The sequence below is a fragment of the Periplaneta americana genome, chromosome 5 (genome assembly GCF_040183065.1).
Source record: "Periplaneta americana isolate PAMFEO1 chromosome 5, P.americana_PAMFEO1_priV1, whole genome shotgun sequence".
In the NCBI taxonomy this organism is placed as follows: Eukaryota; Metazoa; Arthropoda; class Insecta; order Blattodea; family Blattidae; genus Periplaneta; species Periplaneta americana.
Window position 1 is genome coordinate 69,273,133 of NC_091121.1, and position 18,223 is coordinate 69,291,355.

Sequence of the window (18,223 nt, forward strand, 5' to 3'; positions counted from 1 at the left end):
CTAATGACCCGTGCTTTAGGAATGAATTCTATAGGCCATTTTGAGCATAAAATGTCATATGAACATGGGTCCGATTAGGGAAAACTTGGCTAATTCCGCAGTAGTGCATAAATGATTTTACTGCGGCTTTACAATAGGGTGAACGTAAGTTTTGAGAGGCTGTCAACAGGAGGCATGTCTTCTGCAGTGCTATAGAAAAAAATCAAGGATATTGGTCGACACCTCTGTCGGCAATACAGTGAAACATCCAAAGTTGGCTGTTTTTCGTGTTTTGCTACACAGCTGTGAAGAAAGTGAGCATTGTTACATATAAATTGTTCGTTTTATGTTACTTTCATAACGTATTTCATAATTATTTACGACTGCGGAATTAGCCAAGTCCTATTGCGGAATTACCATAGTTGTTCTTTTTCAACTGTAATGTATGCACAACTAAATATATCTGCATTTTAATAGGTCTCTTTATCTCATTTGGTAATGAAAGGTTTAGTCCATGTATACATACCTCGATAATATTTTTCAATAAACATTTTGATAAAAATATGATAGATTTACTTTTTAACATTGCGGAATTAACCAAGTCTCCCCTATAATTAGTTTGAAAGTTATTCGTAAAAATCCAATCATAGGCCTACTCTGAATCAGTCTTTGGAGTTGCTTGCATCGAAATAAAAACATTGGAACGTAAACTAAACCGAGAGTTGTGCTCTAACGTGAAGTACGGCGAAAGGGGGAAGATAGGTGTGGCGACTATCAACTACGCTCATCAGAGACATTCGTGCCGAGGTACGGAACGTTACGCGCGTCGTGCGCCATTCACATCCGTGCGGCCAAGTGTATGTAGTCTGTATGTACTTTCTTGACATCGTAAATGTAACAATATTAAACATTAAACATAAATAAGCATAAACATCTTAATCTTTATGCGATTTATTACAGAAAACAGTGAAAATTATTTTCATATTTTCTATTTATTTATTTATTTTGCTAATAATTGTAACATTAAATATATACAGAAAAACTTTAGCTCGCCCCTGAAAGAGTAGAACTCGTGCTCAGGTGCGGATTCCTGAATTGAAATTAAGAAGTATATAATACAACGCAATAAGAATATATAAATTTAAATTTACAATTTTTCAATTTTTATAAAATCCATACATCACTTTTTAAATTTAATACTACAACTATTAGAATTAACAAGATTACGATATTTAAATATAAATTTGTTATATATTCTTGGGCCTAAATTACTACTTTGATTAAATACTGTACCAGTGTTGCATTTTGGTTCAAACAATCTTAAAAAATCTATACCTTTTGTTTCATAACTATGAGAATATAATTCAAAATTATTTCAATTTTTATGTATGCATTTTATTAACACAATATACAGTAATAAATTTGTCTTATTTTAAGAACATTAAAGTCGAAAAACAATTTTTGAGATGGAAAATCAATAGGTTTATGAAGACATATTTTGATTATTTTCTTCTGTAATAAATAAAGTGGATTAAAATTGAATTTAAATAAGCTAACCCCAACCTATAATTCCATACATAATTACGGACTGAAATAAAGTTAAGTATATTGTGCGTAATAAACTTATTGAAAACGATATTCCTTTACATATGAGAAAATATTTATACTCGTACATTGTGTTCTACGTCAGCTGATACAGTTGGACCATGCTTGAAATTAGGCACGTCACTTAAATGTAGGCCTACACCTGCAATGACGTCACTAGTATGTGTTCGATAACACATTTGCAATTTCACTAAGTGTATTTTTTTATTTTAGTTGGTTATTTTATGACGCTTTATCAACATCTAAGGTTATTTAGCGTCTGAATGTGATGAAGGTGACAATGCCGGTGAAATGAGTCCGGGGTCCAGCTCACTAAGTGTATATCCACTGTTTTGGCGTGAATACGTCTTCAAGTTCGGTCCAGTACAAGGATGCCATTCTGAAAAGTAGACGGACACATTTACAAGCGACTTTTGCCGCGCCTATAATTTCTAAACTACACGACTTATTCCAATGAAATTGTAAACGGCGATCGACAGACGAAGAATCAATGTATACAGCATAACTTTGAGTTGGAGCGGATGACGTCACCTAGAGATACGCGGGAGGGAAGAATTTGAGGCACGAATTGGTGGATCACGCGGTAGTCGAGGCTGTGTAATTCGAGTCTCAGAATTCAGTCTGTTATATAAGCGCATTTATGTTTAATGGTATGACATGACGCTTTACGTTGAAACTCATAGAATCTGGCACACAACGTTTGCAAAGTTTTCAGAATAGTTTATTATTTTCAATAATAGGCACATTCATTATTTTCAATAATAAACACACCAACAAATTCTGAAATACATGCTCTTAATTTTTGTGCACTGTACTTATTTTATTTTTTGGTATATCTCTGCAAGAAATGTATGCGAAATGCTGACTGACACTTCAACACAATTGCACTGTTTAATTTTATTAATATTAAAGGAAATAAGAATGTATGGAATGTGACATTCATTTATTCCTAGTTTTCTGCCCTGGTTTTTCACAGCAAAACCCAGTATGTTCCAATCATTTCTATTTTCTGCCTTCCTCTTAATCTCCGCATACGATCCATATATCTTAATGTCGTCTATCGTCTGATATCTTCTTTTACCCCGAACTTTTCTCATGTTAAATGTGGCATAGTACTTCAATTTGTAATTTCTACATTTCATGTTATCTTTTATAAGTAGAGAGCGGAATTTAGGCAAAAACCTATTTTTTTCCTTTATACATACAGGCTTGAGATTTAATATTTACATTTTTCATGGAAACATAGGTAAAAATAAAGGGGTTTTACAGTGCCTAAAATGCCTATTTCGACGTTAGTGCCTATTTTTAATTTTTTAAATCATTTTTCGTAACTGTTAACTGTTTTTCTTAACATTCTGTACCCGTTACATTCCAAGATGAATAACAACTCCTTCCTAGCAGTGTACAACACAATAGAAAAGTACCTCCTGGCTACCCCTTCTCATTCTTATATTCTTTAAATCCTAAAATTACAACTTTCAGTCGGTCTGGGTAGCGTAGTCGGTATAGTTCTGGCTTTCTGTGCTCGAGGTTGCAGGTTCGATCCCGGCCTAGGTTAATGGCATATAAGTGTGCTTAAGCGCGACAGGCTCACGTCAGTAGTTTTATTGGCATCTAAAAGAACTCCTGCGGGACAAATTATTATTATTATTATTATTATTATTATTATTATTATTATTATTATTATTATTATTATTATTATTATTATTATATCTTCGTCAGTCTGTCAGAAATTTAACACAAACTCGAATAAGCATTCTCTTACATTCCAAGACAGATAACAACCTCTTCCTCTTTTCTCACCGTTTGTAAGTATAGCAGTGTGCGACACAATAGCCACAATAGATGCCGATCATCTACTGTGAAGCAAACTATGGAAATGTGATTGGTGAATGAAAAACACTAACTTAAAGACAGAATGTCTTCATTTTGTGTATGTACCCTTGTAAAATGTGCAATGTGTGGCAGTTTCTTTTAATCCTAGAATTTTGCGTCAAATAAATACCGACTCTTATATTAGTGACATTCTTTAACAAAAAACCCTATTTTTTATTTTATAAAGCCTAAATAAAGGAGTTTAAGAGTCTATTTTAGGCGCCTAAAATGCCACTTTTCAGAACCTAAAATTCCGCTCTCTATTTATAAGTATACACAAACATGTAGAATGCTGCAACTTGTCTATAGGTACTACGTAAATTTATGAACCTAACGTTTTTGTACAAAATTACACTGTTTATACTACAAGTATTATATTTGTACATTTAAGTAATATATTTTTCACCTCACTGTGCAATCCTCCACCCGTCCTATCTTACTATACAGCAGAATGATCCGTGTTCATTTAACATAGTGAAGCAGGTTACCCGTGTCTGGGCTGGTAAAAACGTAATACGGCGAACGCTAAGCTCCGCCCACGACCCCTTTCCACTTTTCCCCTACTAGCTCACCACACACTCTACGTGATAGCTAGTGTTGTGTCGAATGCACATTTCATGTGGGTGGGGATAACTTCCCCTACTGGCGTTCGCCGTATTACGTTTTCGCCTTTGGGCTATAGCAATTACTATCTACATTCAAATCTGCAACCTTTCTTTTTAATCACAGAATTCAGTATAGATTCCAAGAAAATTAATTTTGATGGATGAGACATTTGGTGAGATAAGCAGAGCGTAGTTATGCGAAGAAGAGCTGTAATTACAAAGGAATTAGAAGACAAGCTCGAAGGTAACTAATGAATAGATGTGTAATGAACTAATGAAAAAGGAGAATCCATATTTCTAATAAAAAATGTAGAATAAAAGAGTGAATATTATCTAGGTATTCGTGGCAACCACAAAGATCCTTCTTTGCTTAAAACATATACACATTACAATTTTTTTCCAGTAAATTGAAATTATGGTTTATTTAACGACGCTCGCAACTGCAGAGGTTACACCAGCGTCGCCGGTGTGCCGGAATTTTGTCCCGCAGGAGTTCTTTTACATGCCAGTAAATCTACTGATATGAGCCTGTCGCATTTAAATACACTTAAATGCCATCGACCTGGGCCGGGATCGAACCCGCAACCTCGAGCATAGAAGGCCAGCGCTATACCAACTATGCTACTGAGACCGACTTTTTTTCAGTAAAATGACCTAATTTGTACCAACACACATAATCAACCACGACATTTATTAGTTTATTACATAACATAATTATCAAGATTTACTCAAATTAACATTTATTTATTTATTATTTAATAAATGCACAAAATATAAAACGTTACATGAAATTACCCCGAAAGAGCAAAGCTCGTGTTCGAGGACAGTTCCGTTTTCATAAAATAATATGAGCATTACACAAAATATCTGTTGTTCATAAAATTAAATTTGAACATTGTAATACCAGAATCAGATTCTTAAAATGAGTAGAAGAACAATGACATATATAAATCACAAAAATATTTACATACTTTGTAGACTAACATATAAACACCAGGATAAGAGACTTAAGAAGCATAATATGAAGATGATAATAATAAATTTAATAACAATAATATTAGTAATAATTGAGGTAATTTATATCATAATTTTAGAGTGGAGAAAAAGATGTTGACAATTGTGATTAATATTATTATTAGTGTAATTAAGAGCAAATCATAATTGACATAATAACAAAGATAAGTTTAGAGTAATAATATACTTAGGAAAAAATAAACTTGCTTTACAATACCTGATATATACACTGACTTCTACCGTCAGAGATATTTATTACGCGTTTTTTGCTGAATTATGATAACTGGGCTCTATTTCTATTGACCAAACTAGGGAAGTCTGTCATATAATTTAAGTTTAGATTTAAAATTGTCATTACTAAAAGTAGGCAATTCTGGATGAAGTTTCATTATCGAATTACATAGACAGATTCGCCTTCCAAAGAAGTACTACAATAAAAAGAGCCAATAGCAATAAAAAACACTTTTCCCCTCAAGTAAACTGTGATAAAGCTTCATTAGTCATAGTGTTTTGCTTACTTTTATGGTCTACTCAACATGATTTTACCACAGTCTAGTATATACAGTCGCGAAGCTCAATACGTAGTAAATATGCAAACATTAGATAGTTGCTCACCACTAGGATCGCTAATATCGCCTCATTACAGGCAATGCAAAATAGTACCGTCACAGTCTATTGTTTCTAGCACCCTCAAAACTCAAGCTTCGTAACTGTATATAGTAGACTGTGATTTTCCATACTTATTTGTCTCAAGTTTGAAGTCCACGGAACAAGTTTAACAAATAGTGAAAAGAAATGAAATGGGTGAATGGGTAAAACTTCTATACATTCATACGCAAAACTTAATATAACATTAAAACGCTTTACGGATAACATTAATGTCTTTCCTGATACAAATCAAATCCTGAGATGTTGTTAATAACTATGACGATTAATATGAGTAGTATTATTAACAAATTGAGTAGTATAATATTTATTTAATTTACTATAAATATTGTTAAATTATTTATAATCATTGAAAGGTAACATACAATATCCAGGTTACTAATGTTCTGATTTTTATAAGTTCAAAAGATGCAATGCAATATCGTATCTTGAAGGTCAATCATCGTCTTCCATTAACAGATAGATGATCATATTGACGAGTTCTTGCTGAAATACGAAACGAGCATTAGTATTTCGGGATTGTAGACGGTTAACAATGATATAATAAGGTATGCATTGTAAAATCTAATAATTCTAAATAATTGACTTGTGTGGAGTTGTCGTAAGTTACAAGAAATTTTCTAAACAAAAGTCTATTACGAAAATTGTTGATAACGGAACCTATAGCCGTATTTCTTATTATTACTGCACTATAAATGACCGAAAGTTAAGAAAACTTTATAAGCCTCTTGTGGGATTGTGAGTAAGTATTATGAAATCAATAAAATTCGTAAACGTTTTTAATTTCGCTCATAATATCCAATTATTGAATCACTCACCCGATCAACATTGTAACCAACAAAAAGTAAATTTTACAAGTGAGTGAAGGAATTGTAAAATTTATAACGTTGCTCTACTAAACAGCAAATTCAAATATCCATAATGATGCCAAATGTTGATTTAGGCAGAGAGAAAGTTTTCCATCGCATGCAGGAGGACAGACATAACACAGTTCCATCTTTAACTCATATTCAACAAATGTGTTTGTTACACCGTTATTCGAGTGAATGATTCAATTATTATTATAAAAATTATAATTGTAATAAATATTATATTTATATTATGAAAATAATGATATTATTATTAATTAATTATAAGTTTAAACATGAAGAATATGATACACAGGATGAACAGTAAGTATGGAATATTGCTAATAACTTCTTAAATTTTAATCGTACAAAGAAAAGTTTTATACAGGGTGTTTCCGAGGTGGTGTTACAAACTTTCAGGGTTGATGGCGAAGGGCACATGTATCAATTTGAGATAACGAACCCTGGTCCGGAAATGAACGAGTCGAAATTTACAAACAAAAATAATTCTGTGGAAATGAAATAATTTTATTCCTCTGTACGCCTTATTTATGTGTATTTATCTGTACATCTTACACATACTGTATTCATCTGACGTTGTTTACGTTGTCTACTTACAGTATTCCATTCAGTACGCTGTCTGAGGGATGGGAACAGGAAACTACACTAAAGCAATGCAGATGGCGTAATGTGTAACGGACATGGTCGGTCCTGATATGCACGTCTGTAGACAGCAGTATATGTGTACAAGTTGCAGTGTACAGTCGATCAGTCCTAGTGCAATGAAGGAGTACACGAGAGCGGAATATGCAGACCTGATTTTCGAATACGGATGAGCCAATGGGAACAGTAGACAAGGTCACAGATTGTATCGGGTACAAATACCCACGTAGGAGACATCCGGCCCATACCATTTTTCTACGACTGTTCCAAAAGTTAAGGGAAGAAGGGCACGTGGTGCCAAATTACGATTCGATTTCCACACAATTATTTTTGCTTATAAATTTCGACTCAGTCATTTCCGAACCATGGTTCCTTATCTCAAATTGATACATGTACCCTTCCCCAGCATCTCTGAAAGTTTGTAACACCACCTCAGAAACATTCTGTATAAAAGCTGTTGGAGATAAACCATACAATACAGTAAGATACCAGTTGTTCGAAAATAAGTTATTCAGGCACACAGTATGTGACAGTAAACTTTATTTTTTTAAATGTCACCCTATACTAAAATTTACATATTCCGAATCGCCATTAAATTTTACTCATTCACCCGTTTCATGTCTTTTAATTATTTATTAAACTTGTTTCAAGAACTTCAAACTTGAGACAAATAAGTATGTAAAACCATGTTGAGTAGGTCATAAAACTAAACAAAACATTAGGACTAACCGAACTTTATCACAGATGCTTAAAATGAGAACCATTCACAGCCAAACAATGTCCCAGTCTATCATGAAAACAGTCTAATGTAGATATGAGATGGAACAGATTAGTCATATAACTGTGAGAAAGACGATGTAAGCTTAATGTTACCGTGATAGACTGGGACATTGTGTGGATGTGAATAGTTCTCATTTTGAAAATCTGTGGTAAAATTTCATTAGTCATAGTGTTTTGTTTACTTTTATGGTCTACTCAACATAATTTTACATACAGTAGGGGAGGCAAGACCTGTCCTGTGACCTCATCATGTGCCGTGGCTATATCAACAATAGGTATGGAGGGGGAAGACAGGTTTTAGTTTGAGATGAACTTCCGTATCGGTAGATTAGTATATAATATTCACCATAATGAAAAAAAAAACTATTTCTGATAGCGTATTCTTTCTCCTTCGCACAGTTCACATGCCGGGTCTCATCTCTTCATCTATACTTATTTGTCTCAAGTTTGAAGTCCACGAAACAAGTTTAATAAATAATGAAAAGTAATTAAACGTTGAATGGTAAAATTTCTACACATTCATACGTAAAATTTAATGGAGAATCGGAATATGTAAATTTTAATATAGCATGCCATTAAAAAAAAATCAAGTTTACTGTGACACCCTGTATATATGAATAACTTTTTCTAACACTGGTATCATATTGTACGGTTTATCGCCAACAGCTTTTGTATAAAACATTTTTCTTTGTAAAATTATAATTTAATTCCATACTACTGTTCATTCTTTATATTATTCTGCACTAATTGAAGTCAATGTATGCATTGACCTAATTATACATACAATTTATTGTTTATTGTTCACGTTAACACTTGTTTAAATCTTGAAACTTTCTTAGTTGAATCGTTAAAAGTCTTATAATTTTAAAGAGATTATGTGCATACCTTATGACAGACGAGTCATATTTCGACATCGGTGTGGTTCATCATCACTGTCTTTCGAACTACTGTTGCTCCAGCTGATCTTGATATCCGGCGTTTGCGTTCGTCAGTTATAGGGATGGGGTGTACTGCTCTTACAGTAGGGGTGGTTGTTTGTGTGTCATGTATTATGATATCGAATAATGTATGAGTATTGAAAAAAAAATGTTATGTTATATTTAACGACGCTCGCAACTGCCAAGGTTATATCAGCGTCGCCGGTGTGCCGGAATTTTGTCCCACAGGAGTTCTTTTACATGCCAGTAAATCTACTTACATAAGCCTGTAGCATTTAATCACACTTATGTCATCGACCTGACCCGGGATCGAACCCGCAACCTCGGGCATAGAAGACCAGCGCTATACCAACTCTGCCAAACAGGTCGACATGTAAAAATCTGGGCAGCACAGAACAGACAGGAAGATTCTTTCAAACAAAGATATAATGTAGGCATTAAAGCTATAACTAAACCCTACATCACATCAAATTACGCAGAACATATAACCAACAACAGTCACTACTACAATAATAAAGGAACAGATACGGAATTACTAAAGGCTGTGTGATGTATCTTCTCTCACTGTGAAAAGAGAGAGAAAGGAGATATGTCTTATTTCGTCTGTGTTGTTATGGTGATGGTGGAGTGGAGCGGTGCCGTCCATCCATCCAGTGGCGGAAGGGACTAGTTGATACATTCTGTAGCGCAAAATAAAATAACAAAATATCTGTCTTCGTACTGTGTAGTTCCGTCACTGAGCTTGTCTTTCAAGAAACTTAGTTCCGGCAGTCTGTACAATAACAAGATTTTGAAAGGAATCTTGAAAATTTACAACCCTCCTATAATCTCCATCCTCATTTGAACGGACTTGGTTTTATTGCTACTGAGACAAGATAAACCTTACCAGGTATACACATCATACCAAAAAGTTCACAGTTAAACATATTACAATAATACGAAATATACAATCACATAATAATATACCCAGAGTATATACTTAATACACAATTACAATTCAATACCATACATTATTCGATATCATAATACATGACACACAAGCAACCACCCCCACTATAAGAGCAACACACCTCCACCCCTACAACCGACGAACGCAAACGCCGGAAATCAAGATCAGCTGGAGCAACAATAGTTCGAAAAACACTGATGTTGAACCACACCGGCGTCGAAACGGGACCCGTCTGTCATAACGTACATAATCTCTTTAAAATTATAACACTTTTAACGTTTCAACTGAGGAAGTTTCAATATGCAATTTATTAGTTATAATATGGAGAATTAATATAGGTAAATATTTTGAACCTGACACGATTTTTTTAATATCCGAGGCTTACGATTCAATAAAACTCAATATTTTCACTCACCTCGCTCATGACTAAGTATATATTTTGATAAGATCCATAGCAATCCAATGACTTGTCGATCTGGTATACTGTGTAATTGGAAAAAAATCCTCCATATTCCGAGACTCTACCGATTCCATTCTTCAATGTTAACTCTTGATAATAATATGCAATCACGCCAATTACAGTTTCTTTTACATGAAAAGTTTCACCTTCTGGATAAATTGAACCGTACGTTTCATAAATGAAAATGGTTTCATCGAAAACTGCTTCTATTTGAACTTGGAACTCTTTCTGATAAGAGTGACGTTTCCTTGAAGAGTACTTATCATTACTAAAAAAAACACAAGAATACATGTTGGCAGCACGGCCTCTTGCTGGTACTAATAAATACATGCTGACTACATCATCTCCAATTCCTCCATCAATTATCATCGTGCCAACTTCATTGTACCAAAAAGTACTTCCGAAGCAGTCTATGGCTCCATAATTGGATCCAAACATGTATATTTCTAATAATGCTTCGCTGAACGTTTCGTAAAATGATAAAGTCATTAGCTGCATTCCAATGTTATCACTGTTTTTCTTCATATGTTTAAGTGCATTTCTCGACAAATCCAAAAAATTCTCACACATCTCTTCATCGACTTTCTCTGAATCTCCATCAGTAAACAATAATACGTCAACTGTTAAACTTACTCCAAGTGGTACGTTGAAAATAATGAAAACATGATCTTCACCAATTCCTTTTACAGCTATACTTCCAGTTCCGTTTAACCATTCTTCATTAATAATTATATCAGATATTTTGCCTAGAGTAGTTTGAAATAGGAAGTGTCCTTCTAGATCGTTGTCCATACCGTTGAAGACTCCCATAATGCGCCTTGAGGGTGGAGCATAAACACAGTCACTTTCCTCCTCAACGAACTTGTTGCCATCAGACGTCCTGCCCAAAGAACACAACTGTAGTCCAAGTATCAGCCAAACCGAAAGAAGAATCTTCAGCTCCATGCTACCTCTTTTCATGGTTCTTACTCTCAAACTGATCAATTCTTACACATATGTATCATTTATCATCTCGAGACATCTTATCTGTATCTATGATAAAGAAGGCAATGCCCTTTGCTAATAACTGTAGTGATAAAGCTTCATCATGACAAGGAAAAACTTCATTATTACCGCTATAGTCATCATCATCGCCATCACCATCGTCGTCGTCATCATCATCATCATCATCATCATCATCGTCGTCGTCGTCGTCGTCGTCGTCGTCGTCGACGTAGTATTTAAGAATTTCTGGTGAGATAAGTACTTATTCGTTGTAATGCGTTTCATTAATTCATCTTCCAAAACGTGGTTTATTTATAATTTACATTCTGATTATCTCAAAACTATGCTGTTATCTTTTAATCGTTATCTCTTTGCAGTATAGAACATTGGCCATATAGCATTTCTTACAGATTCAGGAGTGACCAAAACTCGAGCTGCAGTGATTACATGCGAAGACAGACTATGAAGTAAGGAGACGAAGGAAAGGTACTGGGCATGAACACTGCAACCAGTGGTGATTCCTGTACTAACGTCTTGATCAATCCCGTTGATAAAAATCTCAAGCTTTGCTGTATCAGTAATGTCACTGCTGTCATCAAGAGCTAGTGAGTAATATACGATTTTTCTTGCTTATTTTTTTAACCTTCCTCTTGAATTTAATCACGAATTTTCTAAATTCTTCTCTCCATACTTGGTCGAGAAATTCGTAGTTTTTCAAAATTAAAAACTTCTTATAGAGCTATCTTAATCATTACTCTTTTGAGAAATTCTGATCTATAAAAGACTTTAGAGCACGAGATATTTCAAACCCCATTAGCTAGCTGGCTTCCTTATATTTATTTATCTCATTTTCTCTTCCTGGCTATGATTTAAGGCATGTCAATTCCTGGCGTTTAACAGTTCGTTGACACATAATATTGAATCAGTTTTTCTACAATATTATTATTAAACTAGCCGTACTCATGCGCTCCGCTGCACCTGTTAGAAATAAATATAAAGTAATTACATAATTAAAATAGGACGTTTGATCCAGGGAACAACTTTTACAACAGCGCAAGATAATCTGCTTCGCTCATTACCCAATTTTTTTTGCATTGCATTTATTGCATATATATTTTATGTATTTTAACACGATTCAATTGAGCATAGTTAAAATTTGAATTATAAAATAATGGATTGCTAAGCTAGCGTACTATTACTGCATACTAAATCAATACACTCTTGTGGTTCGTTAATTCTCTGAGATTAAAACGAGTGTACATAATATTATTTTAAGAAATACAGAAAACCAATGTACAAAATAGCCTATCAAATTATCTGTGCATAAGAAGCTATTTTAATCTTACCCATGTCCTCGAGTTACTCAGACGTTACTGTAATAACATTATAGCATTATGTCCATCTAGAGAAACTACACTTTCCATTGGTGAAATAATAATTAATTATACAAATCGGTTAATTTAGCTTCCGACATTACTTCATACAAACACAGAAACATTCTCTGTAGGCTATGTTTAATAGCTTTCGATTGTTGATGTCCAAGGCCCCTGTTTCGATTGTTGTTGTCCAAGGCCCCTTATAGACGAAGTCATTTGTTCTTAATTCATTGCACCGTCTTAGATGGCGTTATTTAAATTTTAAAACTCATTTATCTCATTAAATATCAGTCCTATCAAAATTTTGTAAAGAATAAAACGTATCGGAAATCATTTTTAAAGAAACGTTTGTTATGTAACATTTTTCACAAAAATCAATAATAAGCGAGATATTTCGATTTATTTAATTCAGGCCCCCTTATAACACCCCTTTTAAATAAAGTATTTTGAATGCCATATAGCCTAAAATCTAAGTTACAATGAACTTAATTTATATTCCAATTTTCATATAAATCGGTTCAGCCATTATCGCGTGAAAAGATAACAAACATACAGACAGACATACAAACAAAAATTTCAAAAATGCGATTTTCGGTTTCAGGGTGGTTAATTATATATGTTAGGACCAATTATTTTTGGAAAATCGAAAATTACCAGAAATATTTCGGCTACAGATTTATTATTTGTATAGATGAACTAATAAATAGTTACCCTTATCTAAAGATTAAAAAGATTAAAACTGAGATAAAACCGAATAATTTTATCCTTCTAGGAAGAAGATCTAAATTATCAATATTCATACACGTACAGAAGAATTATAGAAACACATACTTAGTGGTCAATAATAATAATAATAATAATAATAATAATAATAATAATAATAATAATAATAATAATAATAATAATAATAATACATTATTCAGCGTGACAATGTTTCCATTTACTCCTAATTGAACCGTTGAGCAAAGTAAACATATATTTCAGATAAAATTCATCATTTTAATGGAATCTACAAAACAAGAGCTACACTGAGTATCATGGAGTTTAAAATGTAAAACACTACGTGTTCACAATTTTCACAATTTTATGACCTTGTAACATGGATACATTTTAATTATGCATATGTTTGTACATTATATATATATATATATATATATATATATATATATATATATAATGATCAATTTTAAACAGTCCATCTCATCGGCCATCATTGTAATTATCATACAGATTAATAATGAGATATTGTACACTGAACCTGAAGATGCCTGAATGGGCGAAAACGTTCGTAACTTATTTTGTATAAAACTCAATGACTACATATTATGAAATATATGTCATTGTTTTAATAATTGATTTGTCATAAGAGTGAATAAAACAAATATTATATTATATTATCTGTATTAACATTGACAATCTGAATATTTACAACAAGCTTTCTAAGTTAATATTACATTTTGTCCAAAAGAACAACAAAAAAGTTCTCCTCATTCTTTACGAAACCACCTCTTACTGCTTGTAGGGACAGAGTTTGTAGAGCAATATGATACTGCCACTGCTTGCCTCCAGTACGTGAATGAAACACATAGCAATGTACAGGAAACTCCCAGTACCCGTTTGAATGTCTGTGATTACACGATGTAATCACGACACTCGCTTTGGTTACCGCTGACCTAGAGGCTCCGAGTAATCCGCAACAGTGTAGGTATGTATGTATGTATGTATGTATGTATGTATGTATGTATGTATGTATGTATGTGTGTATATATGGAGTACGGCGCGGCGTACACACTTCAGGGGCCTGTTTCACAATGTTTACAATCTTTGCAATCTTTACAAATTAAATTTTGCGCACTTTACAAGCATTCTATTTCACAATGAATGGTAATTTTACTTTAATTGTAAAGTTAGCACATTTTCTACAATAACTCTGAGATGTGTAAAGTTTGATATTGCAACAAATTCTGAATAAATACAATAAAGATATATTTATTAAATTAATTTTTGAGTAACTGGGTAATATGAAGAATTAAACTAGAGTAGTTTTGATGTTATTGAGTACTTCTAATGGCTCAGACGAAGATATTGAATTTAGGCCTAATCAAACAAAGACATACGTAAAATTTTCCGGCCAAGAATTAATAACACGTTCGTATCATTGTATGGATTTAATGAAAGATTTCAAATGAGTCCCGCACTATATTTCAGAATACCGCGTAAGTATTTATATACGAAGACTGTATTCAATAAATAATCGCACTTAAAAAAGAAGTTCTCTGCACCAAAAATAAATTAATTCAATAATGCAATAACGACACTACCTATGCGTTATTCTGAAGTCGTTTCGAGTCCCGTTTCGCTGGAATCTCTCCTACAAGACATTGGACATCACATCCAACATGGAAAGTGGTGTCTTAAAGTCAAAGCGAGAACTGTATTGTTTTGCATTGGTTTAATATACTAGTTGTCAGTTCCGTTCGTTAGCAGATAAGCACGGAATTTCTAAGATATCAGTATGCAAAAGTGCCCACGGGGTAGCTGATGTTGTTAAAAGAGTTAAATTCGAGGCAGATTTTTTATCACGAAAATGTTATTTACTGTAGCACAGAATTTTTATGCTGCTGCTGGGATCACTAATGTTTATGAGATTATGAATGCAACATTAATAAATACTGATGGATCAACACAAAAAAATGAACCCGATTTTGTGGTAGACATTGTAATTATTTTATCAATTGCATATTTGTACGTGGACCAAATCTGTTATTTACTTATTTGACTGAATTTGGCGCTAACTTTGGTCGTTTCACTAATAGACGTATTGGTATACTCGGCCAATCACATCACATGAAATTTCATTGTCGCCAATATATAAAAATCTAAATACTTTTAATTTTCTTTAACAATACTTTATATTTTCTGTTGGTAAAATATGAATCAGCAAGCTTAGAATAATCTATTTTAGTACAAAATATAAACATATGTATCGATAGTGGTAAAAATACAGCGACTTTAGCTCTGCTCCTTAGCGATTTTTGTAAACTGTCGTTGACGATATTATGTAACCAATAATGCTTATTTGTAAATTTCTTTAGCTGATTTTGTAAAGTTCGTCGAACTTTACAAATTAATAAGATAGCATTGTGAAACAAATTTACAAGCATTTATAATCTTTTACTTGTTACTTGTAAATTGTTAATTTGTAATTTGTAAGGATTGTGAAACGGGCCCCAGGTCTGCTGTTCAGTAAACAGGCGAAAAAGAAACAAAGCTGGGCGCTTGAAGATCAGTAAGCCTACTCTAATAGAAGAATTTGGTAGTGAGCGCTTCATTAGGAAAGAAGAAAATGTATTTTATCAGGAAGAAGAAGAAAACTTCCATTTGGATTTAAAGTGTTTACAGTCACTGGTAATGTGTAGAAATTCGTGAAGCAAATACTCGGTGTAAATAATTGTTTTTTACTGCTATTTATTTTATTATTGTAATTTCCACCATTTTTATTTATTTATGTAATAGATGTGTATGTACATAGACTGTGTCCAATTACGACGTTCAAGTGTAAAACAAATAGGCTTATTTACAATTAATTTATACAGTCTGGCATTAAAGACGGTAACACATGGAGACAAAAAAGAACCTACAAACATTTCTAAATGTATTTTACATATCGGTACATGTTTCAATATTAATTTATTTTCAATTGTGAATATTCAAATTTCAATCCTTTCAATAACATATTATTTACTTCTAAACTCATTTTCACTTTGATAAAATATAATTGTCTATTTGCTTTAAAAAGTTAAATTTAAACTTTGTAAATAGGAGAAAAATAATTATCATTGGCCTTTACTTCTTGGATGAAAATGTAGTGTGAAACAAAATGCCTATCTTGAATTTAGATTAGTTTTAAGGTAACGTGAAGAAAACTTCTGTTGCCCATTAGGTGCTTTAAATAAATATTTAATTTGTTATTAAATCCACTTGACAGTATATTTTGTACGTGAGTATATCGTCGTTGTTCCTGCAATAACTCCTATGTGACATATTTATCGATTTTCAGATTTTTGCTCTATTAAATATCTTAAACAGTGATACAGCAAACAATAAAATATCCTATACCGTATGTAATTATATTTCTTTGTTTCGAAAATGTAAGAATTCACAGTCTCCTATGTAAGGCTGCCATAGGATGAATAAATGTGTTTTTTCTTCCTACTGAAAAATTTTATATTTTGCACATAGGAGTTATTGCAGGAACAACGACGATATTCTCATTGTTCAGTGCCTATAGGAATAAGCAGATGTGAACACACGAAACGAAGCGGGGAGACGATTCAGAACTCTCCGTTCCAAGCGAAGCTAGTATGATCCATGTAATCAACCGCAGGACTCTTACTTATTGTAGCCTATAATTAAATTTTAATATATAGCCTCCTTCATAGCCTATCAATTTCCATCCTCACTGCTTGTGATGTAACTAGCTCTAGACAACGTTGCTCTTGGAACAGAGTCACAGCAGTACGCTGTAACTGATTCATCATGCACAGAGGAAACGTTCACAATTCTGTTCAAAGCCTGAAAAATGGCGATTAGAGATGAACAAAACTAACTGCCGCTCTCGCTCGCAGTGTTCGTTGCATTTGTCCATGGGTGGGCAACTCATGCTCTCAAAGTGTGAGCACAACTTCAGTGCAGATAGAAGGGACTCTGTAATAGCTGTAGTGTCTGTATGCGGTTCTTGCAAGACGCAAGTTTGCTCGCGTCTGCAGTAAGTGGCGGCTCGTTTTAAGTGAAAAACAATATAATCCTCAGATCATTTTCCTTTTGTGATGAGACGAAAGAGAAAGATTTTTTTATTAACAAGGGAGGTAAAGCTTGTGTTATGTTCTATTACACTTTCTTACGCATGATATTTTATGTTGCAAATAAACACGGTGAAGGTTTTAGTAAAGAAATACTGTCTAGATCTTCTTTAGAACAGCTAAAGGTAAAAATGGGATATCAACAAGGTGAGACTGATATCAAATATCATTAGCACGTTGTGCGTGCGAGTTACAGAATTGCACGATATATAATCGACTAGTCAAGAGCATGTATGGGTAAATTTGAAATGTTGCAGTATTATGTAGAACACAGACAACTTTATTTTATTTGACTGTAAAATATCTTGAAGAGTGATAAGAAAATCTTCCTATCAAATGTAAGACTCTACTTCAAGACCTACAGCAGAATTCACTGGTAAGTTTGGAGAAACAGTGACAATTGACAAGGAATCGAGATTTATTTGAAATCCTTTCGGCTTATAGCCGATAGAAGATCCTGGAATTTTATAGCTTGAATTGATAAATCTACAGAACAGCACGCCACTCAGATTGCAGCGAAATCTGGAATCGAACTGTTCGTAATGCTGCCTAAGTCAGAATTTCCAAAAATACTCTTTGCTTCCATATATGTATACTGTATGTACTTGAGTCAGAGTTT

The 18,223-nt window shown here is 33.3% G+C and overlaps 2 protein-coding genes across 3 annotated transcripts in view; both read right to left on the reverse strand.

The window, feature by feature from the left end:
• The window catches only part of LOC138699819 (protein Wnt-5b-like), a 2,020,855-nt gene that overhangs the window by 382,148 nt on the left and 1,620,484 nt on the right, over nt 1–18,223 (reverse strand). The gene's annotated exons all lie outside the window — the stretch shown is intronic.
• On the reverse strand, nt 876–11,491 carry LOC138699815 (uncharacterized). The gene is made up of 2 exons (XM_069825987.1): nt 10,338–11,491; nt 876–6,230 (listed from the first exon to the last, which is right to left on the reverse strand). Exons 1-2 carry the CDS (start codon nt 11,340–11,342, stop codon nt 6,180–6,182), a joined length of 1,056 nt encoding a protein of 351 aa, XP_069682088.1. The 5' UTR covers nt 11,343–11,491; the 3' UTR covers nt 876–6,179.

What these genes read in the sequence shown, in the direction of transcription:
- LOC138699815 (XM_069825987.1), bottom strand. Translation starts at nt 11,342, where the DNA reads ATGAAAAGAGGTAGCATGGAGCTGAAGATTCTTCTTTCGGTTTGGCTG. An exon ending in TATACTTAGTCATGAGCGAG is followed by an intron (nt 6,231 to 10,337) that starts GTGAGTGAAAAT and finishes TTCGTATTTCAG; the next exon opens with CAAGAACTCGTCAATATGAT.